The 24,946-nt window shown below is 38.4% G+C and overlaps 1 protein-coding gene across 2 annotated transcripts in view; it reads left to right on the plus strand.

The window, feature by feature from the left end:
* Positions 1-24,946, plus strand: part of grik2 (glutamate receptor, ionotropic, kainate 2) — a 781,987-nt gene that overhangs the window by 462,537 nt on the left and 294,504 nt on the right. For both annotated transcript variants that reach the window (XM_028797642.2, XM_051924105.1), the window contains one exon: positions 7,226-7,432. In XM_028797642.2, the coding sequence (XP_028653475.1) occupies positions 7,226-7,432 (207 nt within the window). The remainder of the gene's footprint in view (positions 1-7,225; positions 7,433-24,946) is intronic.

A 24,946-nucleotide genomic window follows, 5' to 3' on the forward strand; every position in this document is an offset into this window, starting at 1 on the left:
ACTAACCCCCGATTCCTGTCCTTCCTTTTTTTTCTCCAAATAACCAATCGCCAAACAATCAGCTCTTTAATAAATGTCAAGCCATCTGTAAGCTTAGAATGCCGATTCTTCAAAACTTTTAAGGAACATTGAAATATCTTCGTAGTACATGTTTAATTATTCCATCAATCTATCCATCCAGGGTCGCACCAGCCCCAGCAAGCATACAGTGCAAGGCAGGAACAATCCCTGAACAGGGCGCCAACTCATCGCTCAAGCTGCGCCTACCGAGTCCTCGCATATTTAATCATTAATAATATACATTATTTAAATGAAGTTTAAAATGTATCTGTATAATGTAATATATATACTTTAATGGCTTTCATCTTTAAAATTATACCAAGAGCTCCACAAAGATAGCGCCTGGAAATCTAAATTGACCAGTCATCATAATTTGTAAATACGCGCTCTCAATTGAATTTCCTTTATTGTTATTGTATGGTACAATGAGATTCAATATACAAATCCTCCATAAACTTATTTTCCTATAAAATGGTAAAATAACAACAGCAACAATAATAATAATCCATCCATCCATTATCCAACCCTCTATATCCTAACACAGGGTCACAGGGGTCTGCTGGAGCCAATCCCAGCCAACACAGGGCACAAGGCAGGAACAAATCCTGGGCAATGCGCCAGCATGCTGCAGAATAATAGTAATAATATGATAAAAAAAGCAATGAAAAATATACAATATAAAAGCATAAGTGGATGTGCAATATTACAACTGTAATGCAAGTTTACAGTGAGGTAATTGTACTTATCAGTACAAACAGTTCTACCAGGAGCATTTGATGGACTGATTGAGTGCGTTTAGAGCTCTTGGGATGAAATTGTTTCTGAACCGCGAGGTCTGTACAGGAAAGGCTCTGAAGCGTTTGCCAAATGGGAGAATTTCAAATAGACTGTGTGCATGGCTGACGCAGCATCTGCTAGAAGCTATATCCCGATATTTCTCCCGCTCTTGACACAATCTGCGGTAAAGCTTTCCAATCAGCTGCTGCAGAGCTGTGATTCCACACTCAGATACAGTAGGTTAATACTCTGTGTGGTGCACTGACCGTGACAACACTAAAGCAGGTATAGTATTTGGAATAGTTTGGCCATTCTGTGCACTATTATATTGTTACAGGTTGATTACAATCAGATGCCTTAAACTAATAAATGATATATGGTTAATTTCAGTGTATTCGATAAAGGTGCGTCAGGGATGTAAATCTAAAAAATAAAGGGAAACCACACAGAAGCAGTAACACTGCTTTGACACTGGGTGCCGCCAGTTTGCAAAACTGAGCGGAGAACTTGCATATGCAAAGGATTGACCTGGTGTGAAAACGTGCGTGGTTTTACGCCAAGTTTAGTTTTTATACATCGTGATGTAAGCGTGGAAATGGGCGTACACACAGTTTATACATTAGGCCCCTGGTTAAGCAAATTGAGCTCAAAAGATGCACAGTGACTGAATCAACTTATCAACAAAACCTGATCCACCACAGAGCAAACCCTGGCACATTTTTAGCTGTTGTGAAAAAAAGGATGGTGGCAAACTTGGATGCCATCGTGAAAAATCCCCACCATCTCTCTCTTGGAGCATTTTTATCAACAGGCTCATTCCACCATGGTGTGCTAAAAAGAAACCCACTGCTGTCAAGAGATTCAAAGCTTCCTCCTGATGTACTCATTAATTTCATTTTGAAATTTCTGCAAAATATGTATTTACTTATTTTTTTTATTTACTTATCAATTGATTGGCTATATTCTTAACCTTGTTTTTTATGTTTCTGTTGCCGTATGCATGTGATAATAATAATAAAGTTTATCTAATCTAATTTCATGGATATATCTTGAAGAAATAGCAATTATAAAGAAGACCTCAAGCTGGAGAAGCAGAGACCTATAGCTTTCTTTTATATAAGCAGTACTTTTAATGAAATCCATACTATTTTTCTCCACTGCTTGGTAGATCAGTACAGAAATAAGTATGTGCACTGTTCAGTTCCTTCTGCTTTTGAGAACTTCATGAGTCATCAGCACATAACACATTTGTCCATTGCTTAGTAGTAATATTAGCCAAATTTCCCCTGGGGAAATCTATCTATCTATCTATCTATCTATCTATCTATCTATCTATCTATCTATCTATCTATCTATCTATCTATCTATCTATCTATCTATCTATCTGTCTGTCTGTCTGTCTGTCTGTCTGTCTGTCTGTCTGTCTGTCTGTCTGTCCCACTAAACTTACAAACTTATATTTCCAGTTGTATTTAGTAATTAAACTGCAGAAGATGTTTACCTTTTTAGCCCCCATATCTAAATAAGGAGTTCATGCGGGACCATTTATCTGTTATAATAGTATTAAAACAGTTGCATTTATTGATGATGTCCTTCCCCCAGAGTGCTGAACTCACTTACACAGTAGCAAATTAAGATGTCTTTGTCACTGACGTTTCAGCCAAATATGCACAAACAACAACATATTTGAGTCAGAATCTCAGATTCATTGTCTCTTTCATATGAAAATATAAGTAACACCCACAACATCTTTATGCATAGCAAAATGAAGTATTGGGAAGCACAGGTATAAATTTTATTTAAACAAGGAAAAAGAACATTTTTTTTTAGTTCAAGGTATCAATTCTAAGTCCTGTCCAAAGAAGATTATTGGTTAACATCAATGAAATGCACACTACTTTGTTATAATAAGGCTATTCAATTGGCAGCCTGCAACCTTCTTCCAGTATTGTCTTAGAAGGAACAGCAATGATTGTAATGGACCAATTGTGATAGTAACAACATCATCATTACTGCTTTTAAAGCTGAATTTTTAAATTAGGAAATTCACCATGTTTGCAGTTCTTGAAAGGATATCCACAAGTTAAGCAAGTGAAAATGCAGGAAGTGTCGAAGCAAATAACAGCATTACATCAACACTTTCTTTTGAGCATCATTTCATAATATTGTAAAAGAGTCAGCATACCCATACACCACTGATCAATGGTGAAGCAGTAGAGCATAAGCAGGCTATTTTGGGAGGAGAGTGATGGTTGTTGCTAAATCTTGAAGCCAGTTTTTAAAAGATTATGATAATACATATGCCAGACTTCATATTAAGTAATGAATATCAAAATTATCTAATTTCAACTCTTTCCTTTTTTTTCTGTCTGTACTGCCTCCCTGCCAGTCTAGACATTGCCCTAAATCACCTACCAACTCCAAGCTTACTGACAGGGAGCAGCCCTTATAGCCCAACTTGGAATTACTTCTGGTACAATTACTAGAATTACTTTTTGGTCAGGAGCACCCTTCAAATTATCAGAGTCATCTCCCTAGAGCACCCCTTTTGTGTCCCTTCACCACTGAGGTCCAATTTAAGCTTAAAGGGAAAAGTATCTTTGGTGGTTTTCATGTTGCTTGCTTCCCACAATTTGCAACCACATAATGGTAAAATATCCCAGCCTTCTTCTCATTCTCATGACCTATTGTCCAAATAGTTAATGACATCTATGTGACCTTTTTAAGATACAGGTTATTACTAATGCTGGTGACTATTTACTCATTCTGGCACTTGCAGAGGGCTTTGCAGTTACCTTTGCCTATTGTATGCTTGCATTAAGCCCGCTACCTGTCTTGCAAACTGTTACAATGGATATAGCTTAAGAATTTCATAGTTCACTCCCCAAACTGAAGCCAAACTATAGCCAGTGTCTAAATACTATTTTTTCGATCAAAGTTTCAATTACATTGTGCATCAGTGGAAGTACAAATCCCATATTATGAAGAATCCTAAAACATGTTTATTCCTGTCCACATCCTGAACTATTCTGATTGTAGAACTGAACAAATAATGAAATAATTACTTATAAAATAAGAAACCACTAAAATATACATTTATTAATGTTATTAAAAATGCTTTAAGAAATAAACATTTGTTCAATTGGTGAGATATTGTATAATATTAGATTGAAGTCTCATTGAAATGACTGTGTAATATAATTAGAAATCCAATCATGATAATCTTTGCAGACATTTCCTTGTACCAATATCTTATATAAAGATAAAGTCATTATTCACTGGCAATGGCAACAGAGCTGGAGCTACTTCCTTAAACTGAATTACTTCTAAAGTGGAGCTTTTTTTATTTTTTGCTTTTAGAAACTTTCCAATTCTAATGCATAATCCAAAACCTTAGGCTATTAATATGTACAAGGACCTCAATTAATTTGGTCACTTTTTCTCTATATTTCTCTAGCCATGCAGCTAATTAAACAAAGATTTCATCAAATCTTTGTGCATGTTTTCTATGTGTATTGCTTGCATTTTTGTAGCAGCAAATGCTTTATTGTCATAAAGGATTTCTGATCAATTAAGATCCACAAATGAATTTCAATCGACTGTTGGAAAAAATGAGTATTACATTTTTTTTTCAATTTTAATTTCTGTTGACATTCATAACTCGGCAACTCTGAACTGAGGCAGCAAAATGGGAAAAAGACAGATGGTTAAAATTCATAACCAAATCAGCTGTAATTGTCCTTTATAGTGACTTTCACCATCCATGTTTCCAGATGAAACATTTTAATTTGATGATTTACAGGGAACGTTAAAAGTTGAGGAAAATTTACAAGCTTTTGATTCTTGCAAAACTGGCAGAACACTCCTTTGGCATAAGGATAATAACCTGGCTATTGGACAAGGCCATCTGAATCCCTATAATGCAGGTGCAAAATGTGAATTGGAGGCATCATGCAGCTGTGTTGAATGTTAGAATGAAGAAAGTGATGAGAGCACTTATAAAGAATTCATTTAAAGTGAGTGTGTGACAAACTGACCTTCCTGTTGAACTTTTCAGTTTAAAGAACCAAACTGAAAATTGTTAAATTAAGCCTGCCAATTAATATTTAGCTTGATGACCTTATCAATTATCTAAGGCTGGCAATTCTCAGTAATACTACTACAAAAACAGTTTTTATACTGGTCAGCAATTGTTTAACTTAATTCCTTTCAGAAACTGGTGTCTTTGAGGTTGGCATATGAAAGTGGAAAGTAAGAAAACAGCATGCCAATGCTGCAAGGCATGCAAAAGTAAAGGTATGTAATGTGCAGTATATGTGACTGAGTGAAAAAACAGGGAGGTTGAAGAGAATATTTTGGAAAAAAATATCCGAATGACTTAATAACTTTATGGAACCTGTTCAGGTTTTGCAGGAAAAGCTACAAATAAGTTTTTGGAACCTGAATTTCTTTCTTGAAAATTATTGAACATGCATTCCTTCAATGATGTAATGTGCACTAATTGGGAAGCCATCTCACCTTTCAACTTTACTTCTTGTAGATAATGTGGTTTAGTGGCTGACATCCTAAACAGTAGGTCCCAGGGTTTATTGGTTGATTATTAATTTCTTACCAGTGGCCAAATTATATGTGTTATACAGATCTGTCTTTTTTGCAAAAAATAAAAAATAAAAAACTAGCACATGGAATCAAAGCTTTTCAGTTTGGATTTAGACTGCCTTTGCATGTGGCAATAAATCCAGTGCAGACATGTGCAACTTGAATGTGACCTGCACTTGAACATTTGAATCAAAATTGACAGGACATTTACAGAATCCAACTAATTTTACTTCACTGTTTATGTGCTCTTCATCATATCTCTGCATTGAAACTCAAGATGGATGACAGTACCATCTCATTATGCCAATGGATAGAAAGCAAGGTGGCAGATTTATTAAGAGTTTAAGGAAACTATCACAAGACAATACTGCATAATTGCTACATGTTTTATGACGTAAATGGCTCTTCTCAAACAAGCATTTTTCTGCGAGATTCTTGTAGATAGACATCAACATAAGTAATAGAATGCTCCCCAGGACATTCTGAGCTTGTGAACTCACTGCTTGGACTATGTGTTGCCCGTTGATTGACTATTGTCTTAACCAGGGTTGGTTCCTTGCACATAATTGCTCCAGTTTGCTGATAAAAGCAAATATGCAAAATACTAAATATTTTGCATGTCATAGACAGCCACATACTGACATTAACAGACGTATCAATTGATTTTTAGAAGAGCCTTAGTATAAATTTATTTACAAGGGAATTATTGCAAAATTTAGTAGCAACATCTGAAAGTCATGAATAATCTTAAAGACAATATAAATCCACCAGTTACTTATGGAATATTTATCCATCATACAACATCACTTTAAAAGCATTTCATATGACTCAATCCTTCTAGAGCATGTGAGAATGAAGCACAAGGCATTACAGCCAAAACGTAAACCAGAGCCCAAAAGAGAAAAGTGGCAATGCTACCGGCACTGTCACCATCTTGTTTAACACAACTGATTTTTAGCCTGTACTGAGAATTATATTTTTTGTTATAATGTTTGCTTTCTAAACAGCATAAAATGTTTCAAAGTGGTGTATTTTGGATGATTACAAAATCAAGTGTTTCCAAGTACATACCTGTTACTTATGCTGTGGAAAAAATTTAAATAAAGGAAGAGCAGTACCCAATTTGTAAGTCTATAAAAATGCACACTGTCTCAATAGTTAGCTTCTTATTTGGGAAAGCTTAGAGACTGCACAAGTTCTTATTCTAGCCTGTCATCACTCCAATGTCTCTGTGATATTTTCTTAAAGATCCTAAGAACAAATATAAATATACTGCATTCATTCCTGAGATATGTTTGTTGAGTTGTAGGGTTACTGGAAGCCACAGCAGTGCTTGCTAGAAAGGTTTCAACTTTGGACTAGAAGCCAGTCCATCACAGAGTGCACTCATACACACACCTGCTCTCACCCCTGCATGGCCATTTTAATAACTCTAAAATGCCCAATTTGCACATCTGTTCTCTGTTGATCAAATCTAAAATACCCTAGGAAAATCCCTTATTACTGTGCCTCCATTACACCAGAAAAGCAACACTTGAATACAATTATTACTGTATTTTTATGTGCAGACATAATATATTTATTTTCTATATTACAATCAATATCTGCACAATATTCAGCCATAGAAAATGCTAACTCAATATAGACAAATAAATGAGCTGAAAATCAAGTGAACATCTTAGAACCTCTGTGGCTATAGCACTCACTGTACCATCCCGTAAATTAAACAGTGAACACTGTTGTTATTGAAGTGCAGTCATTAAAAGAAACTTTTTCTTGTTTCTTGCAGGAAGAGCCATATGTGATGTTTAAGAAGTCTGATAAACCACTGTATGGGAATGATCGGTTTGAAGGCTACTGTATTGACCTGTTAAAGGAGCTGGCCAATATTCTCGGTTTTACATATGAGATTCGGCTTGTGGAGGATGGAAAGTATGGCGCACAAGAAGATTCAAGTGGACAGTGGAATGGCATGGTTAAGGAACTTATGGACCATGTAAGTTGTCAATGTTATGCAATGTAAGGTTAATACATTATTATATAAAGCCTCACAGTATGAACAAAATACTCTGTTTATATAAACTAAGCTGCTTTAAACTTAAGAATTAAGAGATCAGTTGAACTGTTGACTGTGGCAAAATGGAGATAAATGTCCAGAAATTAAATTTAGGAAACATGTGATAATGAAGCCCAGACACCAGGTGGAAAAACATAATGTTCTTACTTTACAGAAGTGCTAGGCATTACCCATTGGGATGTTCATTGTGCTGTCCATGGAGGTCTGTGGCTTCATTTATCATAAATGTTGAAATAAAAGTTACATGCAACAGATTAGGCAAACATTACTTAAACATTTCTGGACAGCCAAGACAGAATGCAATTTTAATTTCAGGATTCATGTATGAAAAGACCCTTAACAGACAAAACTGTTCCTAGTTAAGTGCATCATAGTTACTTTATTTTCTTATTTTATTAGATCAGTATTAATAAATTGTCTTTGTAATATTACTTTACCCTGAAACTATAATTTATATACAGTATATATATATATATATATATATATAGTGGAAAGCAGCCTGGACACAGATAGGCGGACATCGTTAGTTCACCCTCAACACGTTTATTTACAAACTACTATATACAATAAAGTGCACACACAACCCCAAAACTCCCCCAGGCCCTCACACAATACCTCTGCTTACTTCAGGCTGCCTCCACTCCTCTCCACCAAGACTTTGTCCTCTGCACGTCGAATGAAGGGAGGCGGCCCCTTTTATCCCCACCCGGACGTGCTCCAGGTGCCTCCCGGTTAGCTTTCGCCGGCACTCCCCAGTGTGGCGGAAGTACTGGCTGCGCACCCGGAAGCACTCTGGGTGTCCCTGGTCTTTGTCCCCCCAGAACTTCCGGGTGTGGTGGAAGCGCTGAGGTCCAGGGCTCTTCAGGCATCCAGGTGCCCCCTGGCAGTGATCACGGGCCCCATATCATCCAGGGTGGCTGCCCTCTCATGGTCCGGAGGAGGTGTAGTCCCTCTTCCCGTCCTCCTGGGCGTCCCGGCTGGGTACCACCCCCAGCCACTCGCCACAATATATATATATAAATATAATTTCTAGTACTAATTCTGCCAAATTCTGAGTTTAGTGGCATAAAATTGTCAACAGTGTCATGCTAATAGACCACTTTGTCACCTTCTGGCCATCATTGGAAGCATTTTTCTTGGTAACCGTGCTCTGTGCTACTTGATGCATCAAAAATGTGTGAATACATAAAGTTTTCCACTACCATGAAATGTCAGTGTACACTATAGGGTGAGGCTTCAACTTGGTTCAGTTTTATTTAAATGCTGAGACCAAAAGTCTTTTATAAGTGCCATAGTAGGGTGAAGACTCCACTTCCTGTAGTGGTTGCATTTAGTCTTGGAATTTTAAGCAGGCGTGCATCTTCTTATTACAATATGGACTCTAAAATGTAGGTTTTAAGTTACAATGTACAATAATATAGAGATTATAAGTTACATTTGGCAGGTGGGGCTAAGCCATTTACAGGTTTATAAGTAAAATCGGGTCAGAATTTAGAAATTCAATGTAGCAATTTAAGAAATGGAATTATACAATAATTTCTTTCTTTTAGTTATGATACTTGCTTCCATGTTTTGAATGTGTTATGCAACAGTAAAAGAATGATTTAAACAACATCATCATTTTTGTCATAGTAAATTCTACCTGAGACTAATAAATCAACTTGCTTAATGGTATATGACATATTTATAAACTGTTTTAATTTACCAATATTTTAGAGTTGAAGAAGGCAGAAGATTTTAGAAATGTTGCAATGTGATGACCAAATAGTAAATCAATGCTAAAGATAATTGTTCTACGGATCCAGATGACTGCTGCTGTTCTTCACTTCACTTCACTATTAAAGGACATCTCCTCTTTATTCATTTATATCTCAGGCTAGAGGATAGAGCAAATGCTTAATGCAAGCAAGGAGAGCGGGCAATAAACTTTTATTCAGTCATAGATTTGATATTCTTACAAATTCATAATCTGCCATAAAGTGAAGGCAAAATAAAATCAATTAATACAACCTGGAACATGTCAGAAGCTGTAATAGACAATGCTGGCCTGCACCCCCAGATGTGTGTGGCTTCTTCTCTTTAACTCAGTAGAAAATTGATACTTTCACTTTAAGCTGATGACTTTTTAAAGTTTGTCTGGGCCAATGTGAACACCCCTTTCTGACCAGTGTCATTTTGATAGACTATATCAGTACATGTACACAAGGTGTGTATACATCAACATAACCGATGGTTCGAGAATTTTGCATTTGGGCATGAGGAAAGTTCCTAAATTGACCAGTTTAAAGTTTTTTTAACTTGCATCTTGCTAGACTGCCCTTTTACACTGCTGAGTTTCATCTTTGCTAGTTTAACATTCTCCCTTCTGTCCCTACTTGCACTTCCTCTTTCTGTGTTTACACAAGATACTTTAAAGAACAGTTAAAGAAAGAAATGTGCTCTTACAATTAAAGCATACAGTTTTAAATATCGTAAAATATTGCCTGTAAAGCAGAGAAATAAAATGTAATAAAATCACCTTCCTCTACATTAACAAATACATTTTAGGTTGACCTGACCAAATTAAATGTTCAGCTCCTTAAGATGAGAGTTGTCATTATTGTCTTACTGTTTGCAGAAGTACTACTCATTTAAAGAATGCCTAACCAGTATGAGAAAAACTCTGTGGTAATCATGGGGTCCTGTTGGGTGTAAACTGATATTTTACTCTGGTATTACGGAATGTACAATTAATTTAATATAAAGAATGTTAGCAGTTACAATATTAATATATTTTCGACCTGTCGGTGTAAGCGAACAGATCATTAGCATTAGAACTCTAGCAACCGTGGCATTAGTTGCTTTCTTTACAGATGAATTCTCTGTCTTCTTGCTCTTCCACTCTATAATGCCACTCTGCTATTCTACAGCACCTGGCTGCTTCACCCTGTGCCTGCATGCACACCAATGGGTCTGCCTCACACAGCTCAACTGGTTTCAGTGGTAACACCATCTGCCACACTTTCCCCTTTCACGTTCCCATTTTTACTTTCTCTGAGCCGCTCCAAAGTCAAGATCCTATCCAAGGCCTGCCAGCAGTCACACACCTATGCCAATAGATTTCATCAGCAGAGAGATGCCTCTAAAGTACTTCTAAATAAGTTTGTGCTGTCCAGCCTCTTCAGCCCTGCTGATTAGCCCATATTTTATGTTGCTGTCCCAGCCATCTCCAACATGTTAGATAGCCTGCAGACAGCCCAAAAATCATTTCAGTGTCTGGACCTCAGGAGTCACAATATTTTAAGTAGATGAATCACATTATTCACTGATAGGCAGTCGGCAAACAAAAACCTCACAGGCATCTTGTGGAAAAGCCATATATGCACTCAGGTACTATGTATCAAAGACCACAGCAGCTCCTCTCCATCTCTGAACACTAACATCCTTTACAGTGGACAATGATCTTCCATCCAACCCTCTGTAGTCCTGGTGGCTGCTTGGAATTGAGTCCCAATAACAGTTTTGTTATTAAAGAACAGTATAAAGCAACATTACAGTCTAAGAGCCTAATGAGACAGACAATTTTGCATTAACATTTTATGGGTCACAGGAAGTGCCTCCAAATGGTTGCCAGTTCAAATTTCATTACTGCCAGAAGGGATCCTACTCTGTGGGCCCTTGAGTAAGGCATTTAACCTGAAAATTACATAGCCTGACCCTGTGCTCAGACCTCCAAAGGTCCTGTGAAAAGATAATTTTCCCTTGGGGAATAACAAGTATATCAAATCAAACTGATACAAACTGGAAAAATAACACAGCTGTTTTAAGCTGTTCTCAGCTGCCACACACACACTGTTCACTACTACCAGTCAAACATGTATCCCTGCCTAATCTGATGCCATACACTGATCTCATCATGCCAGTAAAACACTTATTGACAGCCATATTTCAGTCCTGCACATAAAGAGCTTACAGAACACTGCTACAACATTTCATTGCAAACTCAGTAATTGGTACTGAGTAATTGATAACTATCCATCCATCCATCCTCTTCCGCTTATCCGAGGTCGGGTCGCGGGGGCAGCAGCTTGAGCAGAGATGCCCAGACTTCCCTCTCTCTAGCCACTTCTTCTAGCTCTTCGGGGAGAATCCCAAGGCGTTCCCAGGCCAGCCGTGAGACATAGTCCCTCCAGCGTGTCCTGGGTCTTCCCCGGGGCCTCCTCCCGGTTGGACGTGCCCGGAACACCTCACCAGGGAGGCGTCCAGGAGGCATCCTGATCAGATGCCCGAGCCACCTCTACTCTGAGCCCCTCCCGGATGACTGAGCTTCTCACCCTATCTTTAAGGGAGAGCCCAGACACCCTGCGGAGGAAACTCATTTCAGCCGCTTGTATTCGCGATCTCATTCTTTCGGTCACCACCCATAACTCATGACCATAGGTGAGGGTAGGAACATAGATCGACTGGTAAATTGAGAGCTTTTTCACCACGACAGACCGATGCAGAGCTTGCATCAATGCGGACCGCCTGTCGATCTCACACTCCATTCTTCCCTCACTCGTGAACAAGACCCCGAGATACTTGAACTCCTCCACTTGAGGCAGGATCTCGCTCCCAACCCTGAGAGGGCACTCCACCCTTTTCTGGCTGAGGACCATGGTCTCGGATTTGGAGGTGCTGATTCCCATCCCAGCCGCTTCACACTCAGCTGCGAACCAATCCTGAGAGAGCTGAAGATCACGGCCTGATGAAGCAAACAGGACAACATCATCTGCAAAAAGCAGTGACCCAATCCTGAGTCCACCAAACCGGACCCCCTCAACACCCTGGCTGCGCCTAGAAATTCTGTCCATAAAAGTTATGAACAGAATCGGTGACAAATGGCAGCCCTGGCGGAGTCCAACTCTCACTGGAAACGGTTTCGACTTACTGCTGGCAATGCGGACCAAGCTGTGACACCGGTTGTGCAGGGACCGAACAGCCCTTATCAGGGGTCCGATACCCCATACTCCCAGAGCACCCCCCACAGGATTCCCCGAGGGACACGGCTGAACGGCTTTTCCAAGTCCACAAAACACATGTAGACTGGTTGGGCAAACTCCCATGCACCCTCCAGGACTCTGCTTAGGGTGTAGAGCTTGTCCACTGTTCCGCGACCAAGACAAAAACCACACTGTTCCTCCTGAATCCGAGGTTCAACTATCTGACGGACCCTCCTCTCCAAAACCCCCGACTAGACTTTTCCAGGGAGGCTGAGGAGTGTGATCCCTCTGTAGTTGGAACACACCCTCCGGTCCCCCTTCTTAAAGAGGGGGACCACCACCCCGGTCTGCCAATCCAGAGGCACTGTCCCTGATGTCCATGCGATGTTGCATGACTAAATGATAACTATATTTTTAATATTTATTTGTTTTAGAGGACCCCCCCCCCCATCCATCCATTTTCATATAAACTTGATTAATACAGCTGAGTGCCATCATCATATGAATGACAGTGAATATCATTTTTCCAGATTATATGTGGTAATGGTAACATATTTCTCATGTCTTAATTTGATAAGATCACATTTTAACAATTATGATACAAAATAATTGACTATATAATAAGTAATAGTTCATATCAAAATCACCTTCAATACCATCCCAAAAAAATCTGAAGTGCTATGAAATTGGATAACTGAATATGTAGCTGACACTCATACATAGTAAAGAATCTGAAAGGTGAACAAAGACAAAGGCAAATTCTCCAGGAGCTTTAGACAGCTCCTGAATGAAAAAATTGTTGTTCTTTTTAACTTTATATATAATAGCACATACTTTTTCCACTCTGTTATGGAGGGTGGATTAGAATTTAGACAACCGAATAAGATAAAGCAACAAGTACAGATTTTTTAGTAGGCAGTATTATCCCATGTGGTCATATTCAGAATACTAACTAGATCAGGAGTAAGTGTGGTTTCAATACTTTCTGACAGGCAGGAGAAGATTTTCCAAAGTATAGGCTGAGTCTGTTAGCAGTTTCTAAACACATTACTAACAGACGTAGGTAACAGAGAATATTGTTCACAAGTAATGTTTTGGCCTGTGCACATTTTAGTTAATCTCAGTCAAGATAAGTGTTTGTAGTATAATTCTTAGTTGAACTACACCATTTATTGCATAGATTGATGAGGAATGTACTTTGCTAATAGATGAGTTCTGTTCTTTATCTGAAATTCTTGATGAAGGTTCCTTTTTAAAAAACTGCCTTGAGTCATCTGTGGTGAAAGAGAGTGGTAAAGTGTTGAAATGCTACATAGAACTTTATTATTGCATTAGAGTATGTCATGATTTTTGCATCTTAGAAACCTTTTTTTTACTTTAGACATTGCTTGTAGTCTCTTCTTTTTAATGCTTTTTCCACCACTGTAAGGCTGTATCCGGGCTCTGCAAACTTGAGAAGGCTGCACACAGCCTTGATGCAACAGGCTAGTCCATTTTGCTGAAATTTCATTGCAGCAACTCAAAATCGTACTCAGTAGTTTGTATGGCCCCCACGTGCTTGTATGCATGCCTGACAACGTCGGGGCATGCTTCTAATGAGATGACAGATGTTGTCCTGGGGGACCTTCTCTCAGATCTGGACCAAGGCATCACTGAGCTCCTGGACAGTCTGAGGTGCAACCTGGTGGCATTGGATGGACTGAAACATAATGTCCCAAAGGTGTTATGTTGGATTTAGGTCAGGCGAGAGTGGGGGCCAGTAAATGGTATCAATTCCTTCATCCTCCAGGAACTGCCTGCATACTCTCGCCACATGAGGCCGGGCATTGTCATGCACCAGGAGGAGCACAGGACCCACTGCACCAGCATAGGGTCTGACAATGGGTCCAAGGATTTCGTCCCGATGCCTAATGGCAGTCAAGGTGCTGTTGTCTAGCCTGCAGAGGTCTGTGCGTCCCTCCATGGATATGCCTCCGCAGCCCATCACTGACCCACTACCAAACCAGTCATGCTGAATGATGTTACAGGCAACATAATGTTCTCCACTGCTTCTCCAGATCCTTTCACCTATTCCACATGTACTCAGGGTGAACCTGCTCTCATCTGTGAAAAGCACAGCACCAGTGGTGGACCTGCCAATTCTGGTATTCTATGGCAGTACTCTGGCAGTGCTCATCCTGTTCTTCCTTGCCCAAAGCAGCAGATACCGGTCCTGCTGATGGGTTAAGGACCTTATACGGCCCTGTCCAACTCTCCAAGAGTAACTGCCTGTCTCCTGGAATCTCCTCCATGTCCTTGAGACTGTGCTGGGAGACGTAGCAAACCTTCTGGCAATGGCACATATTGATGTGCCATCCTGGAGAAGGTGGACTACGTGTGCAACCTCAGTAGGGTCCAGGTATCGCCTCATTCTACCAGTAGTGACACTGACTGTAGCCAAATGCCAAACTAGTGAAAAACAGTCAGAAAAGATGAGGAGGGAAAAATGTCAGTGGACTTCACCTGTTAAACCATTCCTGTTTTGGGCGTCGTCTCATTATTTCTCCTCTAGTGCACCTGTTGTTAATTTCATTAACACCAAAGCAGCGGAAACTGATTAACAACCCCCTCTGCTACTTAACTGACCAGATCAATATCCTAGAAGTTTCATTGACTTGATGTTATACTCTGATTTAAAGTGTTCCTTTAATTTTTTTGAGTAATATGTATGTCTTGTGAAGAAATCAAAACACAGAAAATGAAGAGTTGGGGAAATTCCCGTATGATGCTTAATCCGTGAGTGTTTGGGGAGCCTTGCACCCCCTGGTGGTCACAATATAGAATGAACGTATGTTCTGTTCTAAATTTAATTTTAATTCCCTGACTCTAGCTCCCACCCACACACAGGTGTCGACTGCCCATTCCCACCCACAATAATAGTCCTTAGTTGCAAGTAATTGCATTGGGTCCCATGGAAATGCAGACCTCTACTTTCTTGGTTCACCAAAATCTTAACATCCTTGGTTAGTAATGAAGGTGGTCTGTAAGATACATATTGTAGTAGATTTATTTTTTGGAAAGACTGTGATTGACCCCTGACATCATGTTTTGGGTAGAAGGCTTTCTTATTTAGCTTACTTAAGTATACCTAACATTGGACTATACTGCGTACATCAAGCTGTGACATTTTAAGTTTATGTAATAAATTTAAATTGAATAAGCTACCAAGTAGTGTGGTAGACAGTAGAACTTTAGAGACTTTAAAAACTAGGCTTGATGTTATTTTAGAATAAGTAAATTAATAGGTCTTGTGAGTGTTTTTGGTCCTGATGGCCTGTTCTCATCTAGATTGTTCTTATGTTATAATGTTTGTTCTAGTTTAAAAATTTCCTTGTTAAGAGCCTCCCTCACTTTCAGTACTTTTTGATGTGTATAACATTATACATTATTACTCTTTAATGTTCAGGGATTTAAATTCTACTCCTTTTTATGAAGTTACTGGTCCAGAAACTTATTAGCCTTGTCTTATGCTTATAATAAGAGTGTGCCTTAAGTATGAGTTGCTCTGTTTCTGTTGCAGTCAAAAAGATTAATTCTGTGTGCAGTTCTTGTTTATATTATACAGCCTAGTTGTGGGAGATTTTGCATATCATCATCAATTTTACAGACACAAGTAATTAATTCTGATGGCTTTCTGTTTTGTAATTTATTTTTCCATGAAGCTTAAGAAATTATTTATTCCCTTAAGTATGCCTTAAGTATTCTCCAAAGCATTCTACCTGAAATCTCTGGAGGATCATTATTTTTAACAAAATAAAAAAAAAATCAATTAATGTTGAAATTGTTTATCTGCTAATAATAAAGGGCTGGGTCACTAGTTGCACATTGGAATAGTGCTGGTTAAAATTCTAAGCTTCAAGACAAGAACAACATGGTCTGAAATAATAGTGGTATCATATTGATAAGACTTAATAGAAGTAAGCAGGTTGTCATGGATTTGTAAATAGACAGGATGTACTGAAGAAAAGAAAAAAGTGTTGTTTTAAATATGGGTAAAGAAACCTCCATGGGTCATGCAACATATTCTCCTTGATATAATGTGCAAATATAATGGACATCTTAGACATTATAGCTATAGTAGGAGATGATCTATTGCAAAATTACTCCTGACACTATGATCTCAAGAGTATTCATAGTAGAATTTAAAGAGATGCTGTATGTTAGCCAATATTGATTTAGTTCCATTCACTTTCCCAGCCACTGTAATGTACTGTCCTTCTGAATCGAAGGTTACCACAGTAGGTATAAACAAGGATGCTGTTTATGGCATTGTTGCTATGGCACTGTCATTGTCAGGGGGCGTGCCTCTGCAGTGACATGGACATAATAAAATTAAGGCTAATGTCACATGGCAATTGCTATTCTAGTTTGTGAATTATAAAACAAAACCATTTGTGAGTGCTACTTTTATTTAGATTTTATGACCCACCTCTTTTGGGTAAGTTCTACTGATTTTGTTTGATGCTTCACATATTGAGTTTGCTCAAGCATATAACCCTGAGGGCACAATTTTTAATATTGCTTATTTCAAAAAAAGATCATCAGATCATAACACTTTAATTCCAGTGTTTAATGCAACTCTGCACCTTACTAAACAATACACTTTGAATTTCTACTTCTTTTAGTCTGATCCCTTGCCTTTCATGTTTGAAGGGTTTATATACAGTATGTATTCACTAACCTCCTTGAGCACTCTAGGATAATTGTTATCTGGTCCCAATGACTTGTTTGATTTCAGCTTTTTTAACCCAAGCAAAACTTCTTCCTATACAATATCCAAATCACTAAGTACATTTTTGATATACCCTGGGAGTCTGTCCAGCCACCATATAAAACCTCACACTGGTTCCACTCCATCTGAACTAGCGTGGTGCTGAGGTGTCACCCGTTGCATGGCTGCACTCGGGTCCTATTCTGGGATCCTGAGATGGTTTGTTGTGTGGTGGGTGCGGCATTGCGGTGTATCAGCGTGTGCTCCTAACCTGTCTCTCTCTCTCTCTCTCTCTCTGGGAGTCTATAGATCTGTTTGCACTTGAAAGCTAACTTTATAAAAATGCAAATTGGATCCCAAGGGAAACAAAAAAAAAGTTTAACCTCTGGCATTATGTGTTCAGACTAATAATGCTGTGTTGAGACAGAGTCTCTAGAATTATTGTGAATGATGAAGGACCAGGAGATATTAATGTGAACCAGAGTCTTAGCTAGTGCCTTAAAAAGGTCTAAAGTGAGAGGTCAAAAATACCACAAGTGACCAAAGCACAGGGGCAAACAAAATCAAATTCAAAAAGTAGATCAAAACTTAGTATTTAGCCTACTTAGAACTGAAACTATCTGACACAAAAGATTGTTGTCTTGACTTGCACTGTAGCCATTTTTATACTTGAAGTTTTGGTGACATTACAGACAGCAATCAGGAGACCTGCGATTTGCGGCACATAAATAATAAATGGGAAAATTAAAATAAATTAAAATCATTCCCAGACGAGGTCCAAACAAGAAAACATATGAAAAATAATGTTTACTGTAACGTATGTGTTCTCCGACAATTCTCAATTGTGAGTGTTTGTGAATGCATCAATGAACCATACGATGGACTGATGTCTTGTCCACTGTTTTTGTAAAATCTCAAACTGCACCAGTTTAAGATTTTATGTCAGAATTGTCAAATCACCACACAACAAACAAAAAAGAAATTCAAAGCAAAGTCTGTTTATATCTTGTGACAGATTAAGGTCTCCGTGACCCCTTGAACCCTCAGACCAGACGTCAGACACCAGATAAAGTCCAAATAATGGTTTATTATAATAATAAATGTGCACAAACACCACTACTCCACACTACTCTAATAAACAATAATCAATACAATAAACAATACTCAATCCTCCACTCCCAGACGCTTAGCCACCCTGCCTCCCAACTCAGCTCAACGTCTGGGCTTTCCCATGGTCCTTATATATTCCCCGACCCGGAAGTGGTTCCAATCCTACAGTCCATGATTCCTTATAACTTCCGGGTCAGATTAAAAGTCCTTTTCTTCAACCCGCAAGCACGTTGTTTCTTCTGGTCATGTGATCATGACGCACTTCCGGGTTATAGGGCACGTAGCACTCTGTAAGCCTCCCTACAGCGGCTCCTGGTGGTCCCCATGGTATCCAGCAGGGTTGTTTATAAAAACTACACCGTCCATAATGCCCTGCTGGAATTTGGGGACTTTCCATGCTGCTGGGAGGACTCCATCTAGCGGCCTGGAGGTGTGGACCAGAATATTCGGCCGGCCATCCCTCACAATCTGTAAACAAATAATATGTTTTAAGTAAACATTGCAAATGAACTACCATAAGCAAGTTTTGCTTTTTCGTGATTCATTTCTTCCCCATGAGTTCCCCATTCTGCTGTTTCTCACCTGATGTCAGAAAAGTAATATCAGAATAAACAATAGGGCTGGACAGTATTGACATAAATAGATAATTTTTATTATTTTGACCCAAAATGCAATATTCAATTTTCCTTAACATGTTCTCAAAACACATTAAAGATCAGCAGCATACAGACATACATATACATAATTTCTCTACAGAATCCAAAACCTTGTATATTTTCTCACATAAATAATATGAAATATTACATTTACATTTATTTGCTCAGCCGACACTTGTGTTGCAGGATAGGTTGCAAAAGTTCATCACCACAAGTGAAAAGCTATAAAGTTAGCATAACAAAAAATGACCAGTTAAGAAATTAACAGATAAAAACAGGTATAACAATAACAATATAACAGATAAAAAAAATGATTGACAAATATTCAAAGAACAATATGGTTTTCAGACACTTGCTGAACATGCTGAGGAAGTCAGCAGTTTGGATGGAAGTGGGCAGGTTGTTCCACCAACTACGAGCTACATATCAATAGAGTCTGGATTGAGATTTGATACCACAGAGAGTTGGCATCACCAGATCTTGTTCACCGGCAGACCTGAGTGGATGAGAAGGAACATAGCACCTCACCAATGTCTCCATATACACAGGTGCTGACACATTAACTACTCTGTAGGGAAGATCATTAATTTAAACTAGATGTGTGCGCTACAGGGAGCCAATATACAAACCTGAAGTGAGAAGTGACATTAGCTGATTTACTGTATGTTGGCTGAAGATAAGACAGACAGCTGCATTTTGGACCATCTGCAGTGACTTGATTGCACATGGACCTCCTGCTAGTAATGAGTTGCAGGAATCCAGATTTGATAAGACCAAAGCCTGGACCACAAGTTGTTTTGCATACTTAGTCAGATAAGGTCTAATTATGTTATACAGAGTGAATCTGCATGAGTTTCTGACAATTGAAATTAATTCAGAATATGATAGCTTATCATCAATTGCCACCCCAAGATAGATAGATAGATAGATAGATAGATAGATAGATAGATAGATAGATAGATAGATAGATAGATAGATAGATAGATAGATAGATAGATAGATAGATAGATAGATAGATAGATAGATAGATAGATAGATAGATAGATAGATAGATAGATACTTTATTAATCGCATACTGACTTAAGAAATTTTGCTTTGCTACAGGTGGATACCAACCAAGATCTAGGCACATTTCCCAGGATAATTAAAGTAAGAAGGATGCACCTGATCACAAATTAGAGTGCCACTGCACAGGGTCTGCAAACTTTCTGAAAATGTTGTCATTAAACTCATAAATCATAACCAAAACAACATAAAACATTAAATGTGAACTGAATGGTTTGAGACTGGTTTTGAAACATTCAGTATTTTGTATAGGAAAGTATTTACATTTTGAGAGATAACCGGTGCATAGGTTTGTCCATAAGTTAAATAAGGTGAGTTTTCTGCTATCAACCAAAAAAGCACTTGTGTATCCGTGGGTTACTGGTATAGCTTGATAAATAATGTTATCAGTAGGCAACTGCTGCAAATTTGTGAGATGGCGGATCTACGTGTAACTCACAAAACGAGGGGCTCATTCTTCTAGTTCTGCACCCAGAAACTCATTTTTTAATTTCTTAAGAAGTTCAATTTAGCATTGACAGCCTAAAGTCAATCAGTCATTTTCTAATCCTCTTACTCCTGAACAGGGTCATGGGGGTCGGCAAACCCGGGACAGGGTGTCAGTCCATCCAAGGGAGAACACACATCCCAATCACCCACTAGGGCAAATTTAGTATTGCCTATCCAACTAATCTACTTGGCTTTGGACTATGGGAGGAAACTAGAAAACAGAAACCCAAGCAGACAGGAGGACAACAAACAAACTCAATGCAGGGATGATATGAGCTACGAATAATGGTGCCCTTACTGATGGGCATCAGCACCTCCACTGCTCCACCTCCTAGTGTAAAGTGTGAAGCACAAATTTCAGCATGTCTGCTTGCCATTAAGTATATACTGTATGTATTAAATTTATATTTTTTATACTCTGTTTTGGTCTGGCTACTACAGTGCTTAATTTATTTTGTTGCATATTTTTTCAGTGCATACATATATATTGATATCATTCAGTTGGATGATTTATATTTTTTTTCTCCATGTCATGGTTTTTCTTTGCTTGTTTGAGACAAAACTTACTTAGTCCTTTTTACTTTATGTGGTAATACCAAACATACAGTATGTACACAGGATTGGCAAAGTTTTACAACCTTTGAAATATCTGTCAAACATGAATAATCAAATCCATGTTTCTCCTTCTGAATCTGATCTTTGAACATTTTAAGGTCTTTTTTTTAAATATACCAAACTAGATGTTGCAGAGAAGGCTTCAGAATGTGATCTCTCAGTGAGTATAACTATTCTCCCTTTCCCTTTTGTAAATGGTAGCTACAGTTGAACTGAAAACACTTTAGTAATACTGTATTAAGAGTTTTAATTGATTTATGTTTGACCTTTTCCAATTACATAGAATGACCATTGTGAAACTTCTCCATTTGTAAGAAGGTTAGGTGTCAATCTGTAGCAAGTGACCCCAACTGCACATATCAACCTAATAAATATTTTCACACGGTTTCTTCTAAGAAAGGAGTTCCTTTCACCTGTCAACAAAAGCCATATTTGAGGTCTTGAACAGCGCCCTGTTTAAGCTTTCATGATCACTGAAGGCTTTACCTGCAGCTCTCTGAGGCCACACAAATTCCTCTCACACTCAGTTTTTCACTTACACCTTAATTTTTATAATTGAATGAATAAGGGTGTAAGCAAGTGTTATACACAGTGAAACCAATTTTGATTTTTGTGTGTCCTTTTTTTTTTTTTAGTCTGATTTTATGTAAGGGATGCAGGTGGTTTTTTTTGACCTAGAGAAAGGAACTTCACTGGGGACATGCCAGCCAATTTCTTCTTAGTTTATCACACACTTATTTTAGAGGCAGGCCTTTGTAGTTTGGCTTCATTATTTAGTGAGTTTACATCCCTTGGGACAGCATCTGGGAAAATCTTCATGCTTGGGTGAGAGGCAGTTCAGCTTGCTATGTGCTTGTGGCTTGTTTGCTATTTTTCTCTCTCCCTCTCTGTTTCAGATTGATAGCTTTTTTAGTTAGTCTGTGTTGTGTTTTTTGCTTATTGTTAAGGCAAATAATAATCATTTATGAGTAGTACACAGTCCTTTTATTGCAAACTGATTAGTGCACCTGCGTGTTACTGGACATTATTTTCTTCATAAGTATTGACCTCTGTGATATTTGAGGAAGCTTATATTTTCCCTATTTGTTCATCTGAATTAATTCCACAAATATTAAGTAAGATTACTTTATAATGAGCATTTAAAGTTCATTCAGTCATTCAGTAATGGAGAAGAATGTATGACTACAGTTTTATATGTTGCTGGAATCAGATTAAATTGTACTAAATGGAATGGATTCTTAAAGGTAGATTATGCACTGGCCAAAATAATGTGATCCTGAGCCCTACAGTATGAAATAAAGTAACACCCACTTTTTATTACACAAGACAATGTAATGGCAAAACAAAATGTGAAGGCTTCTTGGAGATCTGCCTCAGTTCCAGACTTGGGAATCATTCTTTAACTGTAGGCTTACATTCCTCTGACACTGCAAAACAATCTATTATTGGTTCCCCATGACACTTACAGGAATAAACTAAAAAAAAAAATTAATTCATGATACTATTTTTAATTGAATTAATTTATTTGCAGTAAATTCATACTGTATGTTTTCTATCTGTGCCTTCATTAAAAATAAAGCTTCATTTCCACCAGGTATGACTTTCTTCATAAAAAAAACTAACAACTTGCTTCATACATGTTATTGCTCTAGAAAAAATGGTTGTGTTATTGTCTCTTCGCTTGGCATTTAATGCTACGCCGCATAATTATGTATTGATGGGTGAACACTTCCTGAACGACACAGTTGTCCAAATGGGGTGGGTTTGAGGATACGACTGTAGGTGAATGAAAAGATGGAACTCTGGAGAGGGCAACATACAATTGTCCGTGACTGAAAACTGGAGGACCGCCGTCGTGCCTCCACCTCCCAGAGCGAGGGACGGGGCTGGACACCTGGTGGTGCCCTTCCATCAATTCCTTTAAGTTTCAGCTTTGCAACCATACTCCCCCCGGAACCCAAAGACTTTGGTTACCCGGTCGGCTGCCCAGCGGGTCATGGGAATAACGCCCCCGGATCACCAGTCGTCATTGTTTATGGTCGGTACTATGACGGTATGTGATCATTTTTGAACCTTCAACTTTCCTTCCTGATTAATGAAAACATTCTTGGCAAATGCTCTCGCTCGAAGTGTTGGTGGGCGGGGCTCTGTGAGTTGGCAGGCATGGCTCTGTGTTGCGTGCGTCTTGCTTGCCATGGACTTAGTGAATTCTTAGAGTTGGTGGGCGTGGCTCTGTGAGTTGTCGGCGGGCGTGGTTCTGTGAGTTGTAATCGTATCCCATGGTCTTAGCATTGGTGGGCAGGTCTCTGTGAGTTGGCGGGAGTGGCTATGTCATGCGTATCCCATGGTTGTCTTGCTTGCCCTGTCGGCTTAGTGAATTATATATACATCCATCCATCCATTTTCCAACCCGCTGAATCCGAACACAGGGTCACGGGGGTCTGCTGGAGCCAATCCCAGCCAACATAGGGCATCAGGCAGGAACCAATCCCGGGCAGGGTGCCAACCCACCGCAGGAATTATATATACAGATTATTAAAATAAGTTTATTCCTAAACCTATAAAAACATGACTAATAAATATCTGAAATGGAGAAACAAGGGCATTATGAAAAAGTAAAACTGAAAAGATACAAGAAAATTAAATGACACCCAAATAATTCCGACTGAATACTGAAGACTACAGCAAGAGATCAAAAAAAGCATTCAAAGGGTTAAAAGAGAAACCAAGTTAGTATTAGTGAAGTCAAAACAAGCAGCTAGCAATTTTTTTGAGTACTACTCCAGTAAAAAGATGATATAAGAAAATTTAGGAAAACCTCAGAGAAAGAAAATTTAGGAAAACTTCAGGGATGTAAAAGGAGAAAATTCAAAATGAGAAGATGATAGCAAACAAACTGAATAAATATTTCACCCAAGTATTTGTAAAGGAAGAAACAAATGGAGTTCCCTGTGCAGAAGTAAAAAAACATGCTCAGAGTTTCTAGATTTTAAAAGAGAAGAGTTAGAAGTGTCAGATGTGGTTTAAGCTCTTGATACGTTGAAAACTATTAAAACTCTTGTATGGGATGTTATCATTTGTATTGAAAGAAATTAAAGATGTCATTTATAAACCCTTATTAGACATATTTGAGCAGTCACTTGAGAAAGGAGAAGTACCTGTGGACTAGAAAGTTGCAAATGTGACTCCAGTCTCCAAGAAGGGAGGCAAAATGGATCCTGGTAATTATAGACCAACAAATCTTACTTTTGTACCATGCAAACTTATAGAATTAGGCATAACTTAGACTTTATTTATCCCTGAGGGGATAATAAGAAATAAGTTAGAAAATTACCTACATAAAATACTGAATAACAGCCAGAATGGATTTATGAGAGGAAGGTCCTGCCAAACAAAGTTTTGATATTTTTTTGAACAAGCAACTGGAGTAGTTGACATAAACTAAGCATATGACATAATTTGCTTAGAATTTCAAAAAGCCTTTGGTACAGTCCCACACCGAAGATTAATTTTGAAACTAGAAACTGTAGGCATTAGAGGTAACCTCCTAAACTGGGTCATGCTGGTTAACTGACAAGAGACAAAGAGTATGGTGTGGTAGTTATTTTTGTTTACCACAAAACTATCCTGGTTCCCAATGAGACCCACTATTTTATGTGATTTGTGTCTCCCGCATCCATGGGAATATCCTACCATTCAGGGGGAATACATGGTGCTGTTGACATCTGAATTGCTGAGCGGTTTAAAGGTCATCCAAAATGATGCCATGGTATCCAAGTTTTAAAAC

The sequence above is a fragment of the Erpetoichthys calabaricus genome, chromosome 3 (genome assembly GCF_900747795.2).
Source record: "Erpetoichthys calabaricus chromosome 3, fErpCal1.3, whole genome shotgun sequence".
NCBI lineage: Eukaryota > Metazoa > Chordata > Cladistia > Polypteriformes > Polypteridae > Erpetoichthys > Erpetoichthys calabaricus.